The following is a 22,365-nucleotide window of genomic DNA, read 5'->3' on the forward strand; positions in this document are numbered from 1 at the left end:
GTAAGAGGGAAGAGAGGTATTCCTTGTGGAATTGCTGAAAAGGGAGGTGTCTGCGGCAGATAACCTGACAGTAACTGACTCACTCTCCTGCTGGTTTGGTTTGTCAGCCAATAGGATTCAAGCTGGGGCTTGAACTCCCTTGGCTGATGATCCTACCTCCAGAGCAAGGTGCTGTGCCACCTTCTGGAAAGGAGAACCCAGGAGGTGGCAATATGGATGCTACCATGTTGCATTCCCCTCCCAGACTGAAAAAGCAGCCACTTGATAGGTCGTGCAACACAATTAAAGTAGCAAAGGCCAAGATGTTTCAAAAATATAAAATATATAAATGTAATTTTACAGTTAATTTTTTTTCATGGATTATGTGATAGTTATGTATGGGATGAAGGGCCATGGTGTTGATGGAGGGGGTTATGTTACAACTTTGTACTTCGTTGCCAACTGCCACTGAGTCAACTTCAACTTATAATGACCCAATGAATGAGAGACCCCCATATCACTCTGTTATCAGCAGCCAAGCTTATGTCTTGCAAACTAAAGGCTGTAATATCTGGTATTTATGTCAAGCAGAGTGCAGCAAAGCCAGTGCAATATGAGCCTGTGGTAGAAACAGGAAAAATGATTCAGGATGCTCTTATAAAGTAAACAAAAAATGGAAACTTAATATTTATTGTTTCAGGAAATGCATCTTGGGATAGGAAAGGAAATAGGTAAAAAAAGGGTTGACCTAAACTTTGTTAGAAGAACCCCCAAAATCTGGCTCTCATGTTAGCAGCCATTATGAGGCTGGATCCTTATGGATGCTTCTTTCCCACTCAAAGGGAGACAAAGGATTGATTAACAAATTAGGAGAAAGGGGGGTAAGTGACCTCTGTTGGCACAAAGAAAGCAAAAAGGCTCAAGTACATAGATCAAGGAAAGAAAGGGAGGTGAAACAAAAGGGCAGACATGCTTTTTAGAGTTCTCTGTCATGTGAATTACTTCATAAGTATTGATGCCTTTTTGCTTATAACAAAGATTGCAGATTCTACAATCTCTAATCAGAGGGGCACTCTAACAGCTGGAAAGCTACAGGTTCGCCACCTTTGTTTTACAGCATCATCGTGACTGTCATACTCATTTGGCATATATGTCAATGGATTGGAACCTAATTTGATGCATGAGGTGTTATCTTCAGTAGATGTCCATATGTGCATATATAGGGGGGAAAAGTAACAGTGGTTCTTGAAATGGGGGAAGTATAATAGGATCTGCAACATTTCCAAACAAAGTTGAAAAGTATACCAAATAAAACTCATGGACATTCAGAACAATAGCAATAATTCCCGTTGTAACCAACTACTTTGTATCTAGTATATTTGAGTTTTGTCTAGAAGGGTAACATTGTACCTCTTGTATTTCAAGATTTCTTCCTTTTTTTATCCATGTACCAGCCAACTGAGGCTAACAAATAATTACACTTAGGCTGCATCTGCACTGCAGAAATAATGCAAGTTGATCCTACTTTAACTGTCATGGCTCCATCCTACAGAATCCTGTGATCTGTAGTTTTGTGAGGCACAGAACAAAAAACTGGAAAGCACATATTCACAGTGGAAGAGATAAAGGAAATGTGGGACTTAGATTTGTGAGACATCAGCACTCTTGGGCAGAGAAGGCTAAAAACCTTGTAAATCTATAAATCCCAGGATTCCATAGGACTTTAAAAGTGCTATGTTATTTCTGCATTATCTCTACAGTGCAAATGCACCCTTATATAGTAAACTCTAGTCCACAACAACACATCATGATACTTTTGTTAGGGTCCAGTCTTATGCATACTATATGCCCAATTATCTGGGAAGAGGTTTCACTCAACCCAATTGGAGTTACATTTTGAGAACAAACACAAACACAAGACTGAGTTGCTAGTATCTAACATATTACATGACAAAGATTATTGCCATCTTCAGCATATTGTTCATTTTGATAATTGTTTTCAAGAAGGAATTCTACTTACCCTGCAGTGAGTTGAAAATACAAAAGAGGTACACAAAAGGAAGATACAGTGGTCCCCAGGCAAAAAAAGCAAAGCCCCATGTCATTCCTAGTAGGAAGGTCAAGCTAATAACGCTACGAAGGTTTCTCAGTATCTCTTCCCGCATAGTTCGATTGGTACGTTTTCCATTTCTCCCACAGATTTGCATCATTACCACAACAAACATGGCAATATTCATGAGAAACATAATTCCGAAGTATCCAACACAGGTAACATAAAATACAGTGTTGTTCTTAATCCAGCAGCTGTAAAGAAAGCATCCTTTTAGGTTATTCCTATATTATCAAATTTGTCGTCCATTTTATTTTCATTGCTATTGGTTGATGCATGTTTTGACATTGTGATGTGGCCACTATGTCTTTAGGGCTGGGGCCCAGAATAATGTTGGCTTCAGAAAGAAACATGTGGTCTACCTATTGCATATGGTTTTCAACCTTCTTGCAGACATTACTGCAGTAGTATGAGACCCAGCTACCTGGAAGCCACAAACACAAAGCAATAATAACATGAATTGGGTGTTAAGCTGAAGTTCTTCTGAATTCTGAACATGCACTGCTAAAAAAAAACTAGCCCCCACTATCTATGGGGCTATACATACAGTCCCATAGCTGGATTAGGGCTGTGGCAACTGCACATTATGGCCCCAATCTGGCCGTGGCTCCTTTTTGCACTCTCAAAAGGGTGCCATAGCTACAGCCATGTGGCTATACAGTGCTCCATCAGCACTGTGTTGTATGAACACAGTGCCAGATGAGCACCATGATGCCGTGTTCCGTGTGGAGCAGTGTGCAGTGTCATGGTGCTCATGGCATGTCATGGGGCGGAGTCAGGGCATGCATCATCTGGATGTGACACCCCAACTCCATTCCCAGGTTGGCCTTTCAGGCTGGTCTGAACAGGGCCTAAGTTGCATGAAGAGTCTCTTGCATTCAAAACTTTTTCTCTGGAATAGTCAGTGAACTTGCTGAATAATTTTAAGAAAGGAGCCACCACTTTCTCATGTCTACATATTAGCTCAGAGAATTTTCCTGTTTAGACAGTCACCTCAAGTTCCATTAATGTTGCATCAAAAATATCTATTAATTGACAGGAAGGTTAGAAAGTTGATTCTATATTCCATGAACCCATGTCTTCTGAATACCCCATGAACAATGAAGGTCTACTTAACTATGGCTTAAAAGAGATGGGCCAAAAGGGGGGTGCCGTTGGGCTGCATTCGGAGTGTGGCGTGGGCATGACGTACACCCTGAATCCAGCTAGAAGCTGCCCTGATCCTTTCCTAAAGGTAAAGAACTGGCGTGAAAAGGAGGGGGGAACCCACTCTTTTTCAGAAGCTGGTTTAAAACAGTGGTGCCAGGATGGATTGGGGTCACATGTATGTGGTTGCTGTGCTGCTGCAGCAAGCAGCACTGGGGTGGCCTCAATCTGTCTTTTCTGGGTGGTCTGTTTCATCCCTATGTCACTAGAAACCTGATTATAGATACAGGAATGAACAGGCAGATAGAGTTATCTGGCTGTCTAGTTATAACTCAGTCTTGTAAGTATTCATTTGAAGTTGTGTGAAAGGTTCAGATAGTTGCCTGAAAAGGCACATTTGTATTGTTTAAATACTTTCAGATTGTCTGAATTGGAAAGTATTTAGACAAAATAAAGTCTCACTGATTTCAATGGAGTTTAAATTTCAACAGAGGAAGAACTGTTGGTGAAAAGCCAACTACCGGTACAGTCTGGGGACAAATCAACCCAGATGCAGCCAAACAATATTGTAACAGTGAAAAAAGAAAAATCACAAAAGCAAAGAACCAGCTGTTGGTATTGTCAATGCTCAGACACTTTTTTACACATAAACTAGGACTCACAGACGTAGTGGTTCATCCAAAGTTCTGGAGGCTTTATCTTCAGTTATGATGCATACAGTACAGCATATATACACACTCTGACTTCTCTCTATCAACTTCCAACTGACTACTATACACTGTCACTCCAGCCACAACTTCAGCTGTAACTCCACACATATCCAATCTCTTGGCCTACTCCACACTAATCCACACATGGCCAGTCTCTTGGCCTACTTATATAGGAGGGTGGTTCTGGGTTATTGCATAATGCAAGTTTGCTGCAATTTTGCCTCATGCCCTGTGCCCATGACTCAGATGTCTGTGGTTGCCACATAGAATACATATCACTCCATGTCACCTGCTACTCTAAATATTTTTTTTTTGTTGAAGACACAATTGCTCCAACAAGACTTACAGTTTGGCCCTCCACATTTGCAGGGGTTTGGGGGCACAGGACTCCTGTGAAACTGGGAAAACCATGAATATTTGTTGCCCTCCTCCCAAACCTTAACTCTGGGTCCAAACAGACAGGCCAAAAAAGAAGCAGCTTTGGGTCATTTTGGAGGTATGCTGATTAAATGATACATACATCTTAAGAGGCTGGAAGCCATGCCAAAGCCACGCTCCAGTCCTAAGGACTGGAGCACAGCTTTGGCACCAGCTTCAGGCCTCTTAAGATGCATGTGTCATTTAAACAGCATACCTCCAAAGTGACCCGAACCAGCTTTATTTGGCCTGTCTGTTCAGGTCCTCAGTCTATATTCCTCTCTCTATGCATTTAGGAATCCAAATGACGTGCCACTTCCATCCTGTTGTCCTTACTCTCCCTCTCCCTCTCTGTGTCTCTCAAACTGTAGGAGCATGTGAGGCTATTACTGTCCAGTTGCATCTCTTCCTCAAAGCCGTTCAATAGTCACAGCAGCAGGACCAGGGGCCTGAGACAGCAAACAGGCATAGAGTTGTATATGTGTGGAGCACTTACACATACACACTGTCTGCCATCTAGGATCCAGCCTGTATTTTTTGGAACTAACAATAAACATGTAACATAAAAACTGCAGAAATAAAACGCATGTACACCTATTTCAAAACATAGAGGTACACTCATATGGAAAACCAGAGTGAACTAGATACCTGCATGTGTTTATTTAGGGTCTAATGAAAACGAACAATTGACCAGGAGAACTATAAAATAACATAAATTCAGCAAATAATTCCTGTCAAAAAGCAGACAGTGTTTTTAAAGAATACGGCTGCTTGGGAAATAGTAAATAAAATTATGCATTATTAAGGTAGTATATATTAATTATACACTCTTGTCCAACTAAACGTATGGCAGGTACTTACAATTCATCTCCACCTTGCCCTTTAGCATTTTTGCCATACAGATCCTTGTTGTAAATAAGACTTGCATTTGCATTTGTGCTTGCTAGAACAATGATGATTACCACTGCAGGCAAGCCTGTAATAAAAGAAAACATAACAATATGAAGTTGAAAAACACAAGATTTGTATTTAACAACACAAAAGACTGGCCTTTCTAATAGAAAATATCAAGTATGCAGCAATAGCTTAAAAACTCAATATTTAAAATACCATTTTATAGCTCTCCATATATACATTTCAGTAATTGTGTTACACTTTGTCAGCATTCATATACACATCCCCACATATGCTTTGATTCACACATTAATTGTAACTACTAATGGTTTACTTTAAATAGCTATGAAGCTAACTCTAAGCAGTGACTGTTATGTGTAATTAATTACAGATAAGCAAAAGCCTATCTAAGGTAACTAACAACTTGAAACTGTATATAAATCACTATACATGGTATCAAATTGAGACTGGGTATGCCGAAACCACTGTGGGTGGCCTCATTTCTCTGCCAAATTGACAGATAAAAGACCTCCCAAGTTCTGTAATAGAAGAAAGGATCAGACCTCTACATAATGTTACAGAAAATTACATTCAACTCTGCCTTTGGTCTGACACATGTAGATTCAGCCCACTGTTAATGAAATGATTTCTGTCACTCTATTCCAGAATATTTATTGCTTGATCCTTTTGGAAATCATTTAGTAATGGAGGCCGGTGACAAAGACAATTACATGAAAGCTAGTTTCAAATTAGATTGTTGGTGTATCCACTTGATTTATGGCTTTCTGTAGCTTTGTATTATTTTGTGCAGAAAGGTGGCATTCACGCCCTTAAATCTCTTTCCAGAAGCCAAAAGTTCCAGATGCGTAAAAGGTGAATGAGTAGCTTGTTTTTTTGAATGGAATAGAGATTTATGAGAATTGCCCTCTAGCGCATTCTGTTTTAAAGTGAAAACCAGTCCCTCCTTGAAACAAGAAAGAGTGCTCTCATGTATGCTTTTGAAATTCAGGCATAATGTCTAAGGAACAGATTTAGATATAAAGTCTGGAAATCTTCATGGCAGTTAAAATATGTAACCCAGAGTCACACATTCATGACTGTTTCATTTTCATAATCTCTACATAGCTCCTAGTTTAGAGACTATGTAGAAACTGTGAAAGTACTCCAATCTCTACTTACTGGAGGGCAGCTGCTGCAACTGATGGGGGCCTGTTCTCCTGTTAGTCAGAGAGCAGCTAGCCAACATCCCCTCCCCATCCATGAGGGGCAGTTGTGACAGGGGCCCTGCCTGAGGCACTGGAGATCTCTCATGGGAAGGTGTGGGACCACCAGCTGCTTTCCCAAGTGACAAGGAACAGATCCCCATTGACCACAGCAGCTAAGTGGAGATTGGGAGAATGAGAACAGATTCACTGCATAACATTGTAACTATGGTGATTATACATACACAAATCCTATACAGACTTCTGTCCAAAGTGTACTGTAATTGTAATAATCTGTGTTTTTATATGTGCATATAATATATAAAACAATTAGTTGTATCTGCAATGTATTTGTTTCGGTTTTACAAATGTAATCATAATGATGGCTGCATAGGTAATTTAGTTTTGGCCTTACTAATGGCAGATTTCCCATTGTATTAGTCTTAACGATCAAGAATTATGTTATGGAATTCCCAATTCTGATAACAGAATTTTCAACCACAATACAAAGGTAACTGATGCAAAATGTGGTAATTCCAACTCCTTTCCTTGAGCTTAGAAAGCCCAACTCCTTCTCCTCTCTAAGAATATATAATTTTAGATAATGACTTTCCCCACTGACTCCTAACACAGAAGAAACCCTTCTAGAACATGGCCACATAGCCCGAAAAACCCACAAAAAACTCAATCTAAGCTTCTAATGTATACCTCAAGAACTGACCACAATTATTTTCTGAGTGCATCTCTTTCTCTTTAATTGCTCCAAGTCTATTCCAACTAGTACTTACATATTTGTAAAAATTTTCAATGCCTTAAAATTACACATTGAGAAAACTTTGATATAACCAGCTGTACTAGACCTTTATTAGATGCCATATATTAGGAAAATAGGTCATAATTACACAAATAAATGTAAAACAACAAACTTCATCTAAATTCAAATTGCTGTCTCAGTCTGTCCTGTCAAAACAGATTTACAGCAGCCACAAAGTGTGTAAGCAATTTGCCTTCCCTGAAATATTATGGAACCAATATATATTGCACAAAATTAATTAACACTATGTATGAATTCAATACTTTAACTACAAAAGATCTGCTCTAAAATATTCACAATTATCATTTGGAATCAATGGCTTATATCCAACTGTGCAATAGTTAACACCCGCTCCAGCAACAATTTTTCCTAATTCATAACAAGTAGATTCCCCCCTGCATGCTGCCCAAAATATCAACACCAGAATAACTATGTATATCTTTGTTTCATTTGTCCATAGAAGAGAAAATAATTTCAAATATTTTCTTCCTTCTATGAAAGAGCACAAGAATTTTGAGACTTTTTTTTACACTTCAGGGTGTTTTTTTAAAAAAATGTGTTTGCACAAATCCAACATTTTTGCACAGAAAACTGTATTTTGCACAAAATATGCTGTTTTCTGTGCATCTGTACTTGTTATGAATTAGGAAAAATTTAAACGAAGTTGGCTGTTTTCTTGATAGAGTGTTTTAGTGAGGTGAGACATACATAATCATCAAGAATGAGACAACTGACAAGTATTCTTTACCTTCCCACTTAAAATAATTTCCCAGCTTTCCAGAGTTTGTTCTGGCAGTGTACAGGATTTTACAAGAGCGAGGAGGGTTGCCCTCCTTCCTTCCCTCTTTCTAGTTCCACAAAGACAATTCATATTTTTTATATATCAGATATTATTTGCTGACTCTTCAACAGAAATTCGATAGAAAGCCAATTGCAGTAGAAAGAAGTTACATACAGAAAGGAAGGAAGGAAGAAGAGAGTGAAGTAAAGCACAACAGGCATTATAAATATAACAGAAATTTACATTCAATAGTCCTATCTTTTATTTGAGTTGAAATTGTAAGCAGTACTAAAATGCAAGCAACCAGGCAACTAATTTAAAAATATAGTCTGTAAAACTAGTACTTACCCCAGCCAATGATGCAAAATTTTAGTATGTATCGCCGAATGTATGTATTGAACACTTTCACTAGAGCTATATACATGTGAACTGCTTCCAAGCCCATCCATGTAAAAGTTGCTAGAAGGAAATAATGCAAAAGGGCAGCAATAGCGATGCAGAGGCCCTCTATGTCAAATGACGCAATCCAGCCATCAAGGAGGAAGGCCAAGTTCAGGCAAAGCAAGGCTGTGCTCAAATTCATTAGGATTTTGGAAGGATAATCTCGTCGTAATTTTCTGGTGATAAATGGACAGCATATTATGATATAATTAAGTGTGGCTTGCAGTTCAAAGAGATCAACTCTTTATGTTATCTGGACAAAACAGGTGCCTTGATCACCATGGAAAAGGCTGAAACCCATCAGCAGCCTAATGTACTTAACTTTGTGCTAGATTGTGACCTGTGTGTTTAGAAGCACAATCGTAAGCACTCCAGAAGAGAGAACATCCTTATTTACAAATCACTGAAATTGATACATTATTCCAAAGTTCATATATTTTCACAAGATAATTCACTTCAGAGCAAGGTTCTGTTTATGTAGACTGTAGATACTCATGACCTCTACAAATGCATCCTGTTAAGTCCATGCAACTGGGTGCTATGATATGACAACTACAGGCATAATATTAGATTTGTAATTAATAACTTTGGTTAGAAATCTGTTAGGGACATGCACATGTAAATTATCATTATCATTATCACTATCATTATCAATATTATTATTATTTTCTTATATCCTGTCTTTCTCCCAATATAGGGACTCAAGGTGACGAACACTAACTTAAAAACTAATGCAATTTAAAAACAGTACAACATTAAAATATATAAATATAAAATGTAAAAAATTCAACAATTTTAAGAGTTAAAATAATTATAAATTAAAATGTGACATGTTAAAATACAAATCTTAAAATTTAGATTGCACATTTAATATCCAGCCCTTATCAGCTTGAAAATGTCTGACAGCACAAGAATGTCTTTATCTGCTGCTGAAAAGATAGCAGGGATGGAACCATCCTGGGCTCTCTAGAGAGGGAGTTCCAAAGCTTGGGAGCAGCCACTGAGAAGGCCCCTCTCTTGTTCCCACCAAACACTCCTGAAAGGGTGGTGTAACAGAGAGAAGGATCTCTCCAGATGATCTGAACACTCTAGTGGGCTCATAAAGTGAGATACAGTCTGTCAAATAACCCGGACCCAAGCCATATAATTGGATTGTGCCCGGAAATGGACCGGCAGCCAATTGAGCTGTCGCAATAAGGGAGTTGTATGCTCCCTGTAGCCAGTTCCAGTTAACAGCCTGGTTGCGGCTCTTTGGAGCAACTAATGTTTCTGAGCACTTTTCAAAGGCAATCCCATGTAGGGCACATTATAGTAATCCAAACGGGATGTATCCAAGGCATGTACCACTGTGGCCAGATTTGACTTCTCCAGGAACGGGAGCAGTTACTGCACTAGCTTTAACTGTGCAAACACATATCTGGTCACTGCTGAAACCTGAGTTTCCAGGCTCAGGGTTGAAACCAGAATTACCCCCAAACTACAAACCTGAGTTTTGAGGAGGAGTGTAAACCCTTCTAACACAGGCTGAACCCCTATCCCTGGGTCTGTCTTTTGACTGTCTTTTGACTTTGTCTTCTCTGGGTTAAGTTTCAATTTGTTTGCCTTCATCTATTCAATTACAGCAGCCAGACACCAGTTTAAGACAGGAACAGCTTCACTGGAATTAGGTGGAAAGGAGTGATAGAGCTGGGTATCACCAACATACAGGTGACATCTTACTCCAAAACTCTGGGCAACCTCTCCCAGTAGTTTCACGTAGATGTTAAAAAGCATAGGGGACAGGACTGTGCCCTGAGGGATCCCACAGGCCAATGGCCAAGGAGTCAAACACTACCTTCTGAAAACACTCCTCCAAGAAAGAATGGAGCCACTGTAAAACAGTGCCTCCAAGCCCCATCTCAGAGAAGGGACTCTGAAGGATACCATGGTCAATGGTATCAAAAGCCACTGAGAGATCCAGTAGAGCCAACAGGGACACACTCTCACTATCCAGTTCTCCTTGTATGTCATCCACCAAGGTGACCAAAGCAGTTTCTGTCCCACAGCCAGGTCTGAAACCAGACTGACATGGCTCTAGATAATCCACTTCATCCAGGAACCCCTGGGGTTGGGAAGCCACCACACACTCCAGCAACTTGCCGAAAAATGGAAGGTTGGAAACTGGCCTGTAATTATCTAGTACAGTAGGATCCAGGGAAGGATTTTTCAAAAGAGGTCTTACCACAGGCTCCTTCAGGTATGTTGGAACACTGCCTTGTTGTAAAGAGGCATTAATCACTTCCCTTATGCACTCCGGTCTGTTTAATTAGCAATGAAGGACAAGGGCCTAGCATGAATGTAGTGACTCTCACCTCTCCAAGGATCTTGTCCACATCTTCAAGGTGCACAAATTGAAAAGTATCCATCAATACAGGACAAGCAGGAGCCAATGTTACATCCACCGAAACTGTATCAACTCTGGCATCTAAGTCAGAGCGTAACAGTCCCTTAAACACACAGAGGTCCTTTTTTGGGCACTGTAGTTAGTATTCCCGTCCCCCCTTCATAGTACCCAAAGCCATCCCCTCCAACTGACTTACAGTAAAGCCCTTGAATCAGCTGTGCATGGTTAGTCTATGTTTCACAGTGAGAATGTAGGATCAGAGAAGCACCTGGTTACTTTCCCACAGCCAGACACACAATGATGGCATTGGTGTTTGTGTGTGTGGGTCTTCCTTGAACCTTTCTGTAAATATTGTGCTTCTGGTTATGGGGAGGTAGCCAGATGCATCTCTAATTATGTCTGCTTCCTGTTAAGCATGGAATAGCAAGTTGGTGCTGGTTTCATGGCCTTTACAGTAAGTGGGGGTGGAGAGGGTTCAGTGTAGCACAGGCCTGCATGTGGATAGTTATATTATGCTGAGGGCAAGTTGTATTGGGACCTTAATGTGATCCAAAGAAGCTAAAATTAATATTGTCAGGAGAATAAAAGTTTAGATCTCAGTGTCCAAAGTTGCTGTTGATACCATAAGTTTTTGTGTGTGAAACTTTAATGCTGGCAGTTCTCAACAGTTTAATGTTGTTTCATCATTTTGCTTCTAGCATTTATTTACTTGCATCTATTAAAACTGTTTCTCAACAATGTTGAGCAGAATGCTACAAATATATTTTGTTGTCTTCTTCTCCTAACATCTAATAATTGGTACAGTAGATTTTAAGATTGGGATGATTGTTTTTTATATAAATATGATTCATAAACTGACAATTGACTTGTATCCACTTGTCACAATCTGAGTTTTAAATCTGTTTTAGTAACGTTTCAGGGAGACATAAGAGAATCTGAAAAAATGAGTTTAATTAAAACAATTACATCACCTATAGTGTCAGAACAAATACTTACTCAAAAGCAATGTATGTCAGAAGAGTTGCAGCTGAAAATATGGCAGATACTCCACAACCAATGTATGTTATGAAAGTGAGTACTTTAGTGTTTTCAGGATCTATCTGTGGAGCAGTTCCTGGTAGGTCCTATACACAAAAAGAATGCAAATCTCTAGAAATACATTTTGGAGAAGCCTATTTTTCTTTAGCAAAAACAACATTGGGGAAAACTCTGGAAAATTGGCTAGAACCATTCTACTCAATATATTTAGTACATCGCTGTCACACATCCAGTTTCCTTCCTAAAGTTCCTGAGAAAAATTCAGAGTGTAAGTACTGTAACAGCTGAAATAGAAATCTCTATTGTTCATATGTTTCCATCATGTAAATTTCAATAATTATTTTATGCAAATGCAATTTCCCATTTCTTTGGAACAACTTATTTTCAGGAATCAGGATTTCCTCTCTTATGAATAGTGTGAGCCAGTCACACTCTCTCAGCCTTAGAGGAAGGCAGTGCAAACCTCTTCTAGATAAATCTTTCCAAGAAAATCCTATGATAGGGTCAGTACAAATCAGAGTCAGCTTGAAGGTACATAACAACAAGTATCAAATCAAAGCAAAAAACCACAATCTGCTTGTTAGGGCCTGGATAATGATAACGATTGCAGATGATCCCTTTCCTCAGCACTGGATCCATATTCAGTGAGGCCAGAATGACAGATATTCAATATGCTCAACTCCCAGATGATTTCCATTTCTCACACAAGCAGATTTCCTTTTGAATCCCAGTAGTCCAGTTTAGGATGCTGCTGCTAAGGAACAGCTTTTCATCATCTTCCTTTCAAGATTTCAGCGATTTAATTCCTTTTTTTCAAACAATCTCAGTTGTTTTGGCCTTCACAGTTCTCACATAGCCCCTCTGTAACACTATCTTCCTCACAATCAACCCCCAATATTTCTTTCGGGGAGCGGGGGAAGACCAGGAAAACACAGTTCTTCTCTCAGTTATCACAATAACTGCTTTAAATTGCCACATACAATGTAATTGTGTGAGGTGGTGCACACATTCCTACTACTGTATAATCCCCTTGAAAAATGACACTCCTCTGTGGCACCTTTTACATTATAATTATAATTCACATCATAATTACCACAGAGAAGCTCTAAAAGGCTGGGGAATTACACCACTATGTACTTTACCTAAATACAGAACATTGGAAAATTACAGTATTGTGAGAGTCTTACAGTGCCATTTTGTGCACATTTGCACAGTAGGTTTTGTTGACTTCTTATTCCCATGGAAGTATGTACGAGACTACAACCTTAATAATTTCTATGAAGTGAAATATAATGGTTGCACTGTCTTTCTTTCTTTCTTTCTTTCTTTCTTTCTTTCTTTCTTTCCTAGTCTCCCTTTCTTCATGAACAAGATCCAACAAGCAGATCATGGTGCCTTTGAACCACCAGTTACTTGAGAAATACTATTCTAATCTAAAAATTAATTAAAGGGAGAGAACTCATTCCTTGACCACACTAATGAGTACCATTTGACTTTGTACATGCCAAGGATCGTTCCTGTGAACATTAGCACTGCCACTTTGAAGGAGAGGAAAAAGCATGCCTGCACAGAAACACCCAACCTCTCAAGAGGTAAATGAATCTATTTAGTGTTACACATCCCTAACGTCATGTCCTTCTGTATTAGTATCATGTTTAGGTGTAGATTGAGAAGGTGCATACAATTCTTCACACATATAATCCTTGCTAGACTGGAGCCATTGTTTGTAAAATGTAAATAAAAACCCTGGAGGAAAAAGAACTGGCAATTTAGGAAGCCAGGAAATATTATAGTTCTCAGACTGGAGCACTGCCAGGATTCCAAATACTTTCTCCTCACTTCCGAATCCCTCACAAAAGAACTCACAGCAGGAGAAAGAACACATTGAATTTAAATGGCCCCCTTTCCTACAAATATGTGCAAGGAGAACAGAACAAGCCTGAAAAGGGAACAGAAGGGCTTGTGATTTTTGTCATATTTAAATTCAAGCAAGATGTGAAAAGGCCTAATATACTACTATGCATGTGGAAACAAGACGCCAAATCTGGTGGCTGTAATGTGTTGGAAATCAAAAGCAGGAAGGGGGGAAATCCATTCTCATACTTTGTCTTTTAGGGAATATAGCTTTCTTTTAATTATCTAAACCAGTTAAGTCATATCAGATGCACCTGGTTAATTTTCTGCCAAGACTGAAGAAGACGGCAGAGACCACGAAATATCAGTATGAAACACAAATCCAGATTGAAATGGTTATCGAGAAAAGGATATAGGACATGTCAGAAATTCTGTTCTCTTTCTAGAAGTAATTACACTTTTAAAGAATCATGCTATGCTTCTTTCTGTTTCCTTAACCTATTTACAGGTGGCTCAATTAGTGGATTTAAAGCATGTTTTTGTGTGGGTTTTTTGGGCTACGTGGCCATGTTCAAGAAGAGTTTCTTACTGACGTTTCGCCAGCATCTGCCTGGAAAAAGTGGGTCTATATATATTGTGTGAGCCTGGGAATGCAGGAGTGATTTGCATGTGTATTGTTTTGTGCTGATGGCCGGCCTCAGGCTGGGAGGCTAATGCAAAAGAGGATTAATGTCTGCTAATTGGTGATCATTATCTGCTGGGAAAGCCCCTGACTCTGAATGGTTTCCCATTTGCATTTACCGAGTCCTTATTTTGCTATTCCTCAGGACTGGTAGCCAAATTTTGTTCACTTTAAAGGTTTCTTCTTTCTGGTTGAAATCATCCAGATGTTTGTGGATTTCAATGGCTTGCCTTTGCATCCTGACATGGTAGTGGTTGGCATGGTCCAGAATTTCAGTGTTTTCAAACAATATTTTATGCCCAGGATGGTTTGTGGCATGTTCTGCTACTGCTGATTTTTCTGGCTGGCCCAGATGTAGTGTGCAAACAAGAATCAAGGAACACGAGAGACACTGCAAATGTGACACCATTTTTGCTACAGTCTGTTGCATGAGCTGTTGGCTCTGATAGGCTCCTGACCCCTCCAACATAACTTTGCCATTCTCTGAGGAATCACATCTTTACTCCTTGTTTAGGATCAGCATGTGGGGTTGTGACTGGTAACATGCTTGGCAAAATAAGTGCAGTGTTTGGAGTGGTATATTTTGGGGCAGGGGGAAAAGAGATCCATGAAAAAATATTGAGACAGTGCAGTATTCAAGAAAGAATTCATTTGTTTTAGGAGACTATACGTTTCTCAAAGTGAACATATATTTCTTCATTTCCTGAACAAATTTCCTGAACAGGACTGGCACTTACCATCAGTACACCAAAGTGTGTAAGATGAGAACATAAACAAACAGTCTCATCCTCCTTTGATGCTGTTTGTACAGCACAGCCTAAGGTATTCCATCCACCTTGGCCCTCTAGAGAAATCAAGAAATACAAGTGATGATGATGAGGATGACTCCACTTTTTAAATCACAGCATATGTAAAAGGAATCACAACAATTATAAGTACACACAATGATAGAACAGGAGGGGTTCACAAGGTAATGTGGTGGTGTAGGGATCCTAAACGCCTGTCTGAAGCCCTTTAAGTTCCCTATACATTTACACAGGAAGGCTAGTTTCCATCACCACAGAGGGCAGCAGTGAATGGAGTGAGGAGGGAAAAATACCTAGTGCTAGCTTTTTTTCAGAGGGAGCGACCAGGCAGACCCAGCTACATCAGGGACTGCCTGAAGGAAGAGGCCCCTCCCTCCTCAACTGTCATCTTGGCCTCAGAGGGAGCGACCAGGCAGACCCAGTGACATCAGGGACTGCCTGAAGGATGAGACTTCTCCCCCCTTTAATCTGTCACCTTGTATTTTGTATTGTTTTACAATTTTTACTGTACACCGCTATGATCATTGCGGAATAGCAGTCTATAAATAAAACATATTATTATTATTATTATTAATAATAATAATAATAATAATAATAATAAAAATGGAATAGTAAGCAATTATAAGAAAAGTAGACACTGAAATAAAAACGGATCAACAGCCACTTGAAAACTAAAGCAAGACTAAAGGATGAGACAGTATGCTTAGCATCAGTCATGTTTACAGCCCTTTCTATTTCCTCACTGTGCAGGGTTGATCAAGAAGATTGTCAATATGCTAGCAGGAAAATCACCAACAGATCTTTTGAAAATAATGATCCATAAGCCTACAAGAATGGACCATATTAATTGGTTTCCTGCCTCTGTGCCACTGAAAGATCAAGCCTCTTTAGGAAATTATCCCTAACTATCATTACACTTTGCATGGGGGTAAGTGTGGGGAGATACATGGCACATAGCAAATTGCATTGGGTAAAGGCTAAGATCCTATGTATTGACCCCACAGCTCCATTGGGCAAAGTAGTTTCCTAGTAGCCAGCGATGTTTCCATGGCCATTTAGAAGTCAGGGCACAGTGTGCTGGGTCAACATTCAGCTGCATTTCTGCAACCAGCAGGAAAACAGCACAGTTGTGTTCCTGAAACTTCAGTAGGTACACTGGAAACACAGAAGGATGACAGCTATTCCTTTAGAACATGGCCACATAGCCCGAAAAACCCACAAAAAAACTATGGATGCTGGCCATGAAAGCCTTCAACTTCATAGCTATTCTTTTCTCTCAGCTGAAGCCAGGCACTGCCCAGACATGCCACTAAATGGCTGCTCCTGCCCCTGATTACTGACCAAGCCTTTCAAGCAAGTTTGGGTGGAAAGAGGCATTGTGTAAAGTACCTCCTCAGAATATAATTAAAACAACATACACATACACATAATCCCACATAACATTCCCATATGACACCAACAGGATTCCAATAAAACAAGATTTCAGAAGCCAGAAGTAATAATTGTCATATTCTTCCCAAATAAGAAATAAAGGTGAGGGAGGAGTTCAAACTTACTGTTTTTGTCCATATCCCAAAAAGCACAGGTAGGATTAGAAGTCTTCTAAATAATTATGCATGCAAGAATGAAAAAAAAAAAAAAAAGCATTTTTAAACTTTGTATCACCATTACTGAAGTCCCCCTACAAGGAAATTCATGAAGTCTTATTAATAAGAAACACTGAGTTAAAATTCTCCATTTATGTGCCTTTGAGTTTCTGGTTCAAGTTGTGTGTATTGTGGATGAGAGAATGTAAGGAGGACCTAACTATATATAATGTTAAATGAAATGTTGTATTAATTGGACCAGGGTCCTTCCACACTTCACAATAGCCGTACTGTGATCCCACTTCAACTGCCATGACTGCATCCTATGGCATACTAGGATTTGCAGTTTGGAGATGAGCTGTCTGACTGAGAATTGTAAATTCTCAGCTGCAGTTCCCAAGATTCCATAGGATGGAGTCATGGCAGTTAATATAGAATCACAGTCCTATAACTGGGCTCCCAATTTTAAAATCTTGTGGAGAGACTGATGATTGGCTGGATAAGAGCAAGCCAGGATGAATCTTTTCTTCCCCTGATGTTGTTTTAAGGAAATCCTTGTTGTCTGAGGAATCTCTGACTGGTACAAAGGTACAATCAACAATACATTTTTTGTGACTCTGAAGTGCCCTTGGCTAATTGCACAAAGATCAGATTAGATACCACATCATCTACCTATCCCATAATGTGAAGATTCTGTGAATGCAGTAGCAGGCACCACTTGCAGGGAGCTTATTGTCTCCTGTGGGTGCTGATTCTTCTATGAAAATACCTTCTTTGGGCATTTTGCTCCTAGTCAATGACTCCATCTTGCAGATGCTAACTCCTGCATTCGGATTCTTGTGTTTCCTTATGTTTACTTTCAGCCTCATATCATGCTTGGATAGATGTAAACCTAGACCTGAACATAGATAGTCTGAAATGATCACATTCTTAGGTCAAATTCACTCTTGTGAAGTAGGGCAAGTTAGGCTTTGTTCACCCAAATCCTATGAACTATAATTCCTGAAAACAAAGGTAATGTTCCATGGCAAGTTTTAGTGTCTTGCATTCAGAGGGAAATAAGAAACACCAGCAGTTGTAGGCTCTCCGCTTCACTACAGTATGTCTTTTATCATTCATAATAGGATAGGAAATCCAGTTCCTAACATTTCTAGTATGAAGTTGTTACAAAGGAAAAAACCTCTGACAGAGCACCAGTCACATTTCCAGCAGGAACAGATATTCCAGTGGGGATTCGAACACATATACTGTAAATCACTATCTCTGCTTTTGCCTTTGCCTTTCCAGAGATGAATTTCTTTGGACACAGAAAGGGCAAGGCAGCAATCTTTAATGAATATAATTCAGAGACTTGGTTGCTTGACCTATGTGCAAATCCCCTACCCCCCCCCCCCTTTTAAAGGTAGAGGCTTTGGGATCATTCCCACTTGCAGTTTAAACCGATTCCTGATTCGCCCTTGCTCTGTGTTGGAAATCGATTCCAAAAGGTCCCTCATTCTCATTATCAAAGTGAATCTTTTTCTTACTCCAGTGTAATCGCTGCTTTTTTTTGGTATGGATGTCATCCTCACTAGTTGCACTGCTTTAAATTGGCTCTGAGTGAGAAGGAAGCTGGGAATAGAAAGAGGAAACCGGGGAACGGAGGGAGAAGGAGCCAGCTGGGGACAAAAGGAAGAAACCGGGCACAGAAGAAGGGAACTAAGGAACAGAGGAGCCAGCCAGGGACAGAAGGAAGAAACTGGAGAAAGAAGAAGGAAACCAGCGATGGAGGGAGAAGCCAGAGAACGAGGCAGGAGGATGAAAGAGGGGACTGTGGGTTTTTCAAAAGTAAAATTGATAGAATATTCGATTGTTTGATCAATTGACTGATCAATCAATCAAATATTATATCCATTTTACTTTAGAAAATTGCACTGGCACAAGTACCAAGGCAGCGTGGGGGGGGGGGGGGGGGTAATGGCAGATCTGCCAAAAACTGAGGAGGGATGGTAAACACCCCTCTGCCATTAGCCCCTTCCCTCCAGAATGAATCTATCCTGATCTGTTGTTCCCACTTATTGAACCCGCTTCAGATTGATTCTTCTCAAAAGAACCTCTTTCAAATTATTGTCTGGAAAAAACTTTTTTTCCCCCTTTGCTTCGCTTTATCACAGCAGGAATTGATCACATTGTGGCAAGAACCAGTTTCAAATGGGAACAAGGGTTATTTACACCGATTGGCAATTTACTCTATTTCATAGTGAGAATGCACCCTTTATGTCTGTCTATGTTTCCTTAAACTAAGAAACACTGGTGTACCTACAGCAAGCAAAATTGCCATGGTGAATTGCTTTTAAAGAAGCTGGAAATCCATGCTAAACTGAAGAGGATATATTTATTAGAATTTCAGCTATGCCAGGAAAAGTACTTCTGTTTATAAGACCCACATTTTGACTTCTTTTTCTTCTGCTACTTCATAAAGTTGGGGTGATTTTTTCCCCCTCTTCCAATGTCACATGGCTTTTGAACAACATTACTAATCTATTTACACCAAACCAAGAATCCAGATTTCTTACCTGGGTTTTGTCCTTCTTAATGGTATGCTTAATTGTAATCTTTACAGAATCTTGGAGATCACGAATAGTAATGTTGCCAATACTGCATGCCACCACATAACTGATTAAACTGGTGTTATCTCCAGGATCCTTTGGAAAATTAATTTATATAGTTAATAGCAAAAACTATTTTTCTGAGTCCTGCAAGAGATAGCTAGGGTAAGTGGTTTTACTGCTACACATTGCCAGAATAAATAAGTTGTCAGCACATTAACATTTAACATCACACACTCACTTTAAGAACATCCTGTTTATAATATTGAAGGGCTGTTTTTCCTCCCACAATGTTTTCCATTTCCGTTATTATCACAACATATAGTGTTATAAGGACCACTTGTATGGCTGTTTCCAGACAGCTTCTGTCTCAGCTGCTTTTTTTTTTTTTGAAGCAAACCAGAGTTAACACTCAAACAATGCTGATTGATAGCCAGTTCTGACTTAATTAGATCACTTCCGAAACCAAGAATGTCATAGTTTTCTTATCTTATTAACAACACTCTCTCCAGGGGAAGGAGATTATCTTAATTTTTGGCATTACAAATAACACAGCACAATTGCTGCATGAAATATAACAATTAGGGATGTAAAAGATATTCAAAAATTTTCCTTTCACCTTATGGATGAAAACCTTGGCTTGAAAAAAATCAACAACTATGAGATTTTTATTTATTTTCCCACTGCGCCAGAATAAAAAGAGCAGTGCTCTCCTCCTCCTGGTTAGCAGCAAAAATAGAAATAAAGGTTAATTTTAGCACAAAATGATATTTTTGCACACATGTGCAACCCCCCTTCCTTGCAAAGATGGTTTCTTTATTCAAACAAATAATATTTTATATTCTTTATGAACATGTTGATAAAAAGGATCTGCAATTTGCAAAATCATATAAAATAGGCAAAACCCTTTTATAATCTCCCAAATAGTGAAAAAAAATTTTTTTTAATGTTTTTCCTCAAGAGCAAGAGTAAAACAAACAATGATTCAAGTCCCTATAAATGAGTGCCAATGGATATAAAAATTCCAACTCCTGTTCGGGGTGGTGGTGGGGTGTTTCTCTGTATACCTCAAGGGCAAGCAAAGTGGCCTCAGTGCTTAAATGCCTTCAATATCCACTTTTCTTTTTGGAAAAATTACTTTCATGATCTCACATAAAATGGAACCAGTTGGAGGGCTGTGACTTTGTGGTGAGCTGAGGTGGTCCCTCAGTCTCTGCCCACCCTGATCTCCATTTTTATCTATCACTGATGCATTTCTTTTTACTGCAGTTGTTGTGATATTAGTGTTTTACTCCCTGCACTACTGCTCCAAACCCCTTTTGAGAAAGAATGGTTTATAAATCCTATAATAAATATACAAAAATATATTTTAATATATAAACAGTTTGAGCCTGATTTGTTCAAACAATATGTTAAGCTAGCCAACATTCCTGCCAGGTGTGGACCAAATGGGAAACCATTAGTTAGTTTAAAAGTGAAAGTAGATACTTCCTAGCTCTTCTTCATACCTGTGCTTGAGAAGGGGGCAGTGCAATATATAATTCTGAAGCTTGCTAATGCTCCATTCATGTTATGCTAAACAATTCAGTGCAGGGTAAGAATGGAAGACCTTTCTTCTGTCATGGGTCACACTCCTTTGGATGTGAACTCTCAGAGTTCACATGCCAACAGTGGGAGGGCCTGGAACCAAACCTGGCTGGGGCCAAAGTGGGTAAGGCCAACCATTTTTCTCTTTCCCTATATTCATTCCCTTTTCTCTCTTTTTCCCTTTCTGCCTCTCTTTTTTCCGCAATAGTGTAGTGTTAACTATAAAATTAACTCCAAACAAGGCACAACACTTTAAAAGGGGGCTAGTGCTATGCTTGATCACTACTTTATAGTTCACCTTTCAGACTAAATAGAAACACACTTGGCAGAAAATACTGAAACTAATTTGGTGCCAAACAACACAGGTTAGGTGAAAAGACCAGGAAGTATCCTACACAGAGCTGACTTTAAAATGTTCTGCCTTTGTACAAGACAAAGGTATGGTCTTACTCTCATCCTTACATCTCATGCATCTTCGAGAAAATATCAGGTAATGAAATACACTTTATACAAATCTGGAGCACTTCTAATCTTCTCTTGTTACTCACATGTCTACTTCTGTTTATCAGCAATCTGAAAACCTGTCTTTTTACATGTCAGTGATAAAACAATAAAACAGAATTGTCAATAAAATAATATGCTCAGCTAAAGTAATATTACACTCAGCTTAGCACTACCTAACCAGAGGAGAGGCAGATCAATTAATGAGGCTGTCATTTTCAATCATTAACTGAAACCTGTACTCATTATGAAAGACAAATATGAAGACCCAATAATAACAAATATTGATTGTATTATGGAAGTCCCATTTACAGACAAAGCAACTGTAAGGGGGTGGTGGAATGGGGTGAGATTACACATAGGACAAAGTGCTGCTTCTTGAAGCCCCACTAATTTGTGCCTGTCAGGGTAGGAGACTGCTCCTTCTGCTGTATTTTTACGAAACTAATGAGAAGTAAAAATAAATAAGTTGTCTCTATGGCTTTTTTTCTCAGGGCTTCCTAGGCATGCTGTGGGAACGAGGAGCTTCAGGCTCTGGCATATCCAATGTCATCCACAATATACCTTGCATGTCTTGTTTTGGCCTCCACAACCCAAAGAATACATGGTCAAAATGGAAGTAGCATAGGACACTGGGAATGCCATTGATAGTGCAGCTCCTTCCATCTCTCATAGACAGGAAGTTTTACAGAACACTATAATTGCTGGACTGCTTTCCTCGAGAATTCAGAGTTTTCCCCTGAGTGAATTATGTGTCACCACAGCATGACAATGATTTCCTAACTGTTATATCCCTCTGATTTTCCGGTTTGTTGTAAGCTTTCTTGTGGTCATTAGAAAGGAATT

The 22,365-nt window shown here is 39.3% G+C and overlaps 1 protein-coding gene across 4 annotated transcripts in view; it reads right to left on the reverse strand.

Moving 5' to 3' along the window:
* Positions 1–22,365, reverse strand: part of ADGRG6 (adhesion G protein-coupled receptor G6) — a 133,775-nt gene that overhangs the window by 15,921 nt on the left and 95,489 nt on the right. For all 4 annotated transcript variants that reach the window (XM_042444859.1, XM_042444857.1, XM_042444856.1 and 1 more), the window contains 7 exons: positions 19,399–19,527; positions 16,814–16,859; positions 15,189–15,295; positions 11,874–12,001; positions 8,402–8,670; positions 5,224–5,338; positions 2,000–2,283 (listed from right to left, as the gene is read on the reverse strand). In XM_042444859.1, the coding sequence (XP_042300793.1) occupies positions 2,000–2,283; positions 5,224–5,338; positions 8,402–8,670; positions 11,874–12,001; positions 15,189–15,295; positions 16,814–16,859; positions 19,399–19,527 (1,078 nt within the window). The remainder of the gene's footprint in view (positions 1–1,999; positions 2,284–5,223; positions 5,339–8,401; positions 8,671–11,873; positions 12,002–15,188; positions 15,296–16,813; positions 16,860–19,398; positions 19,528–22,365) is intronic.

Source organism: Sceloporus undulatus, chromosome 1 (assembly GCF_019175285.1).
Source record: "Sceloporus undulatus isolate JIND9_A2432 ecotype Alabama chromosome 1, SceUnd_v1.1, whole genome shotgun sequence".
NCBI lineage: Eukaryota > Metazoa > Chordata > Lepidosauria > Squamata > Phrynosomatidae > Sceloporus > Sceloporus undulatus.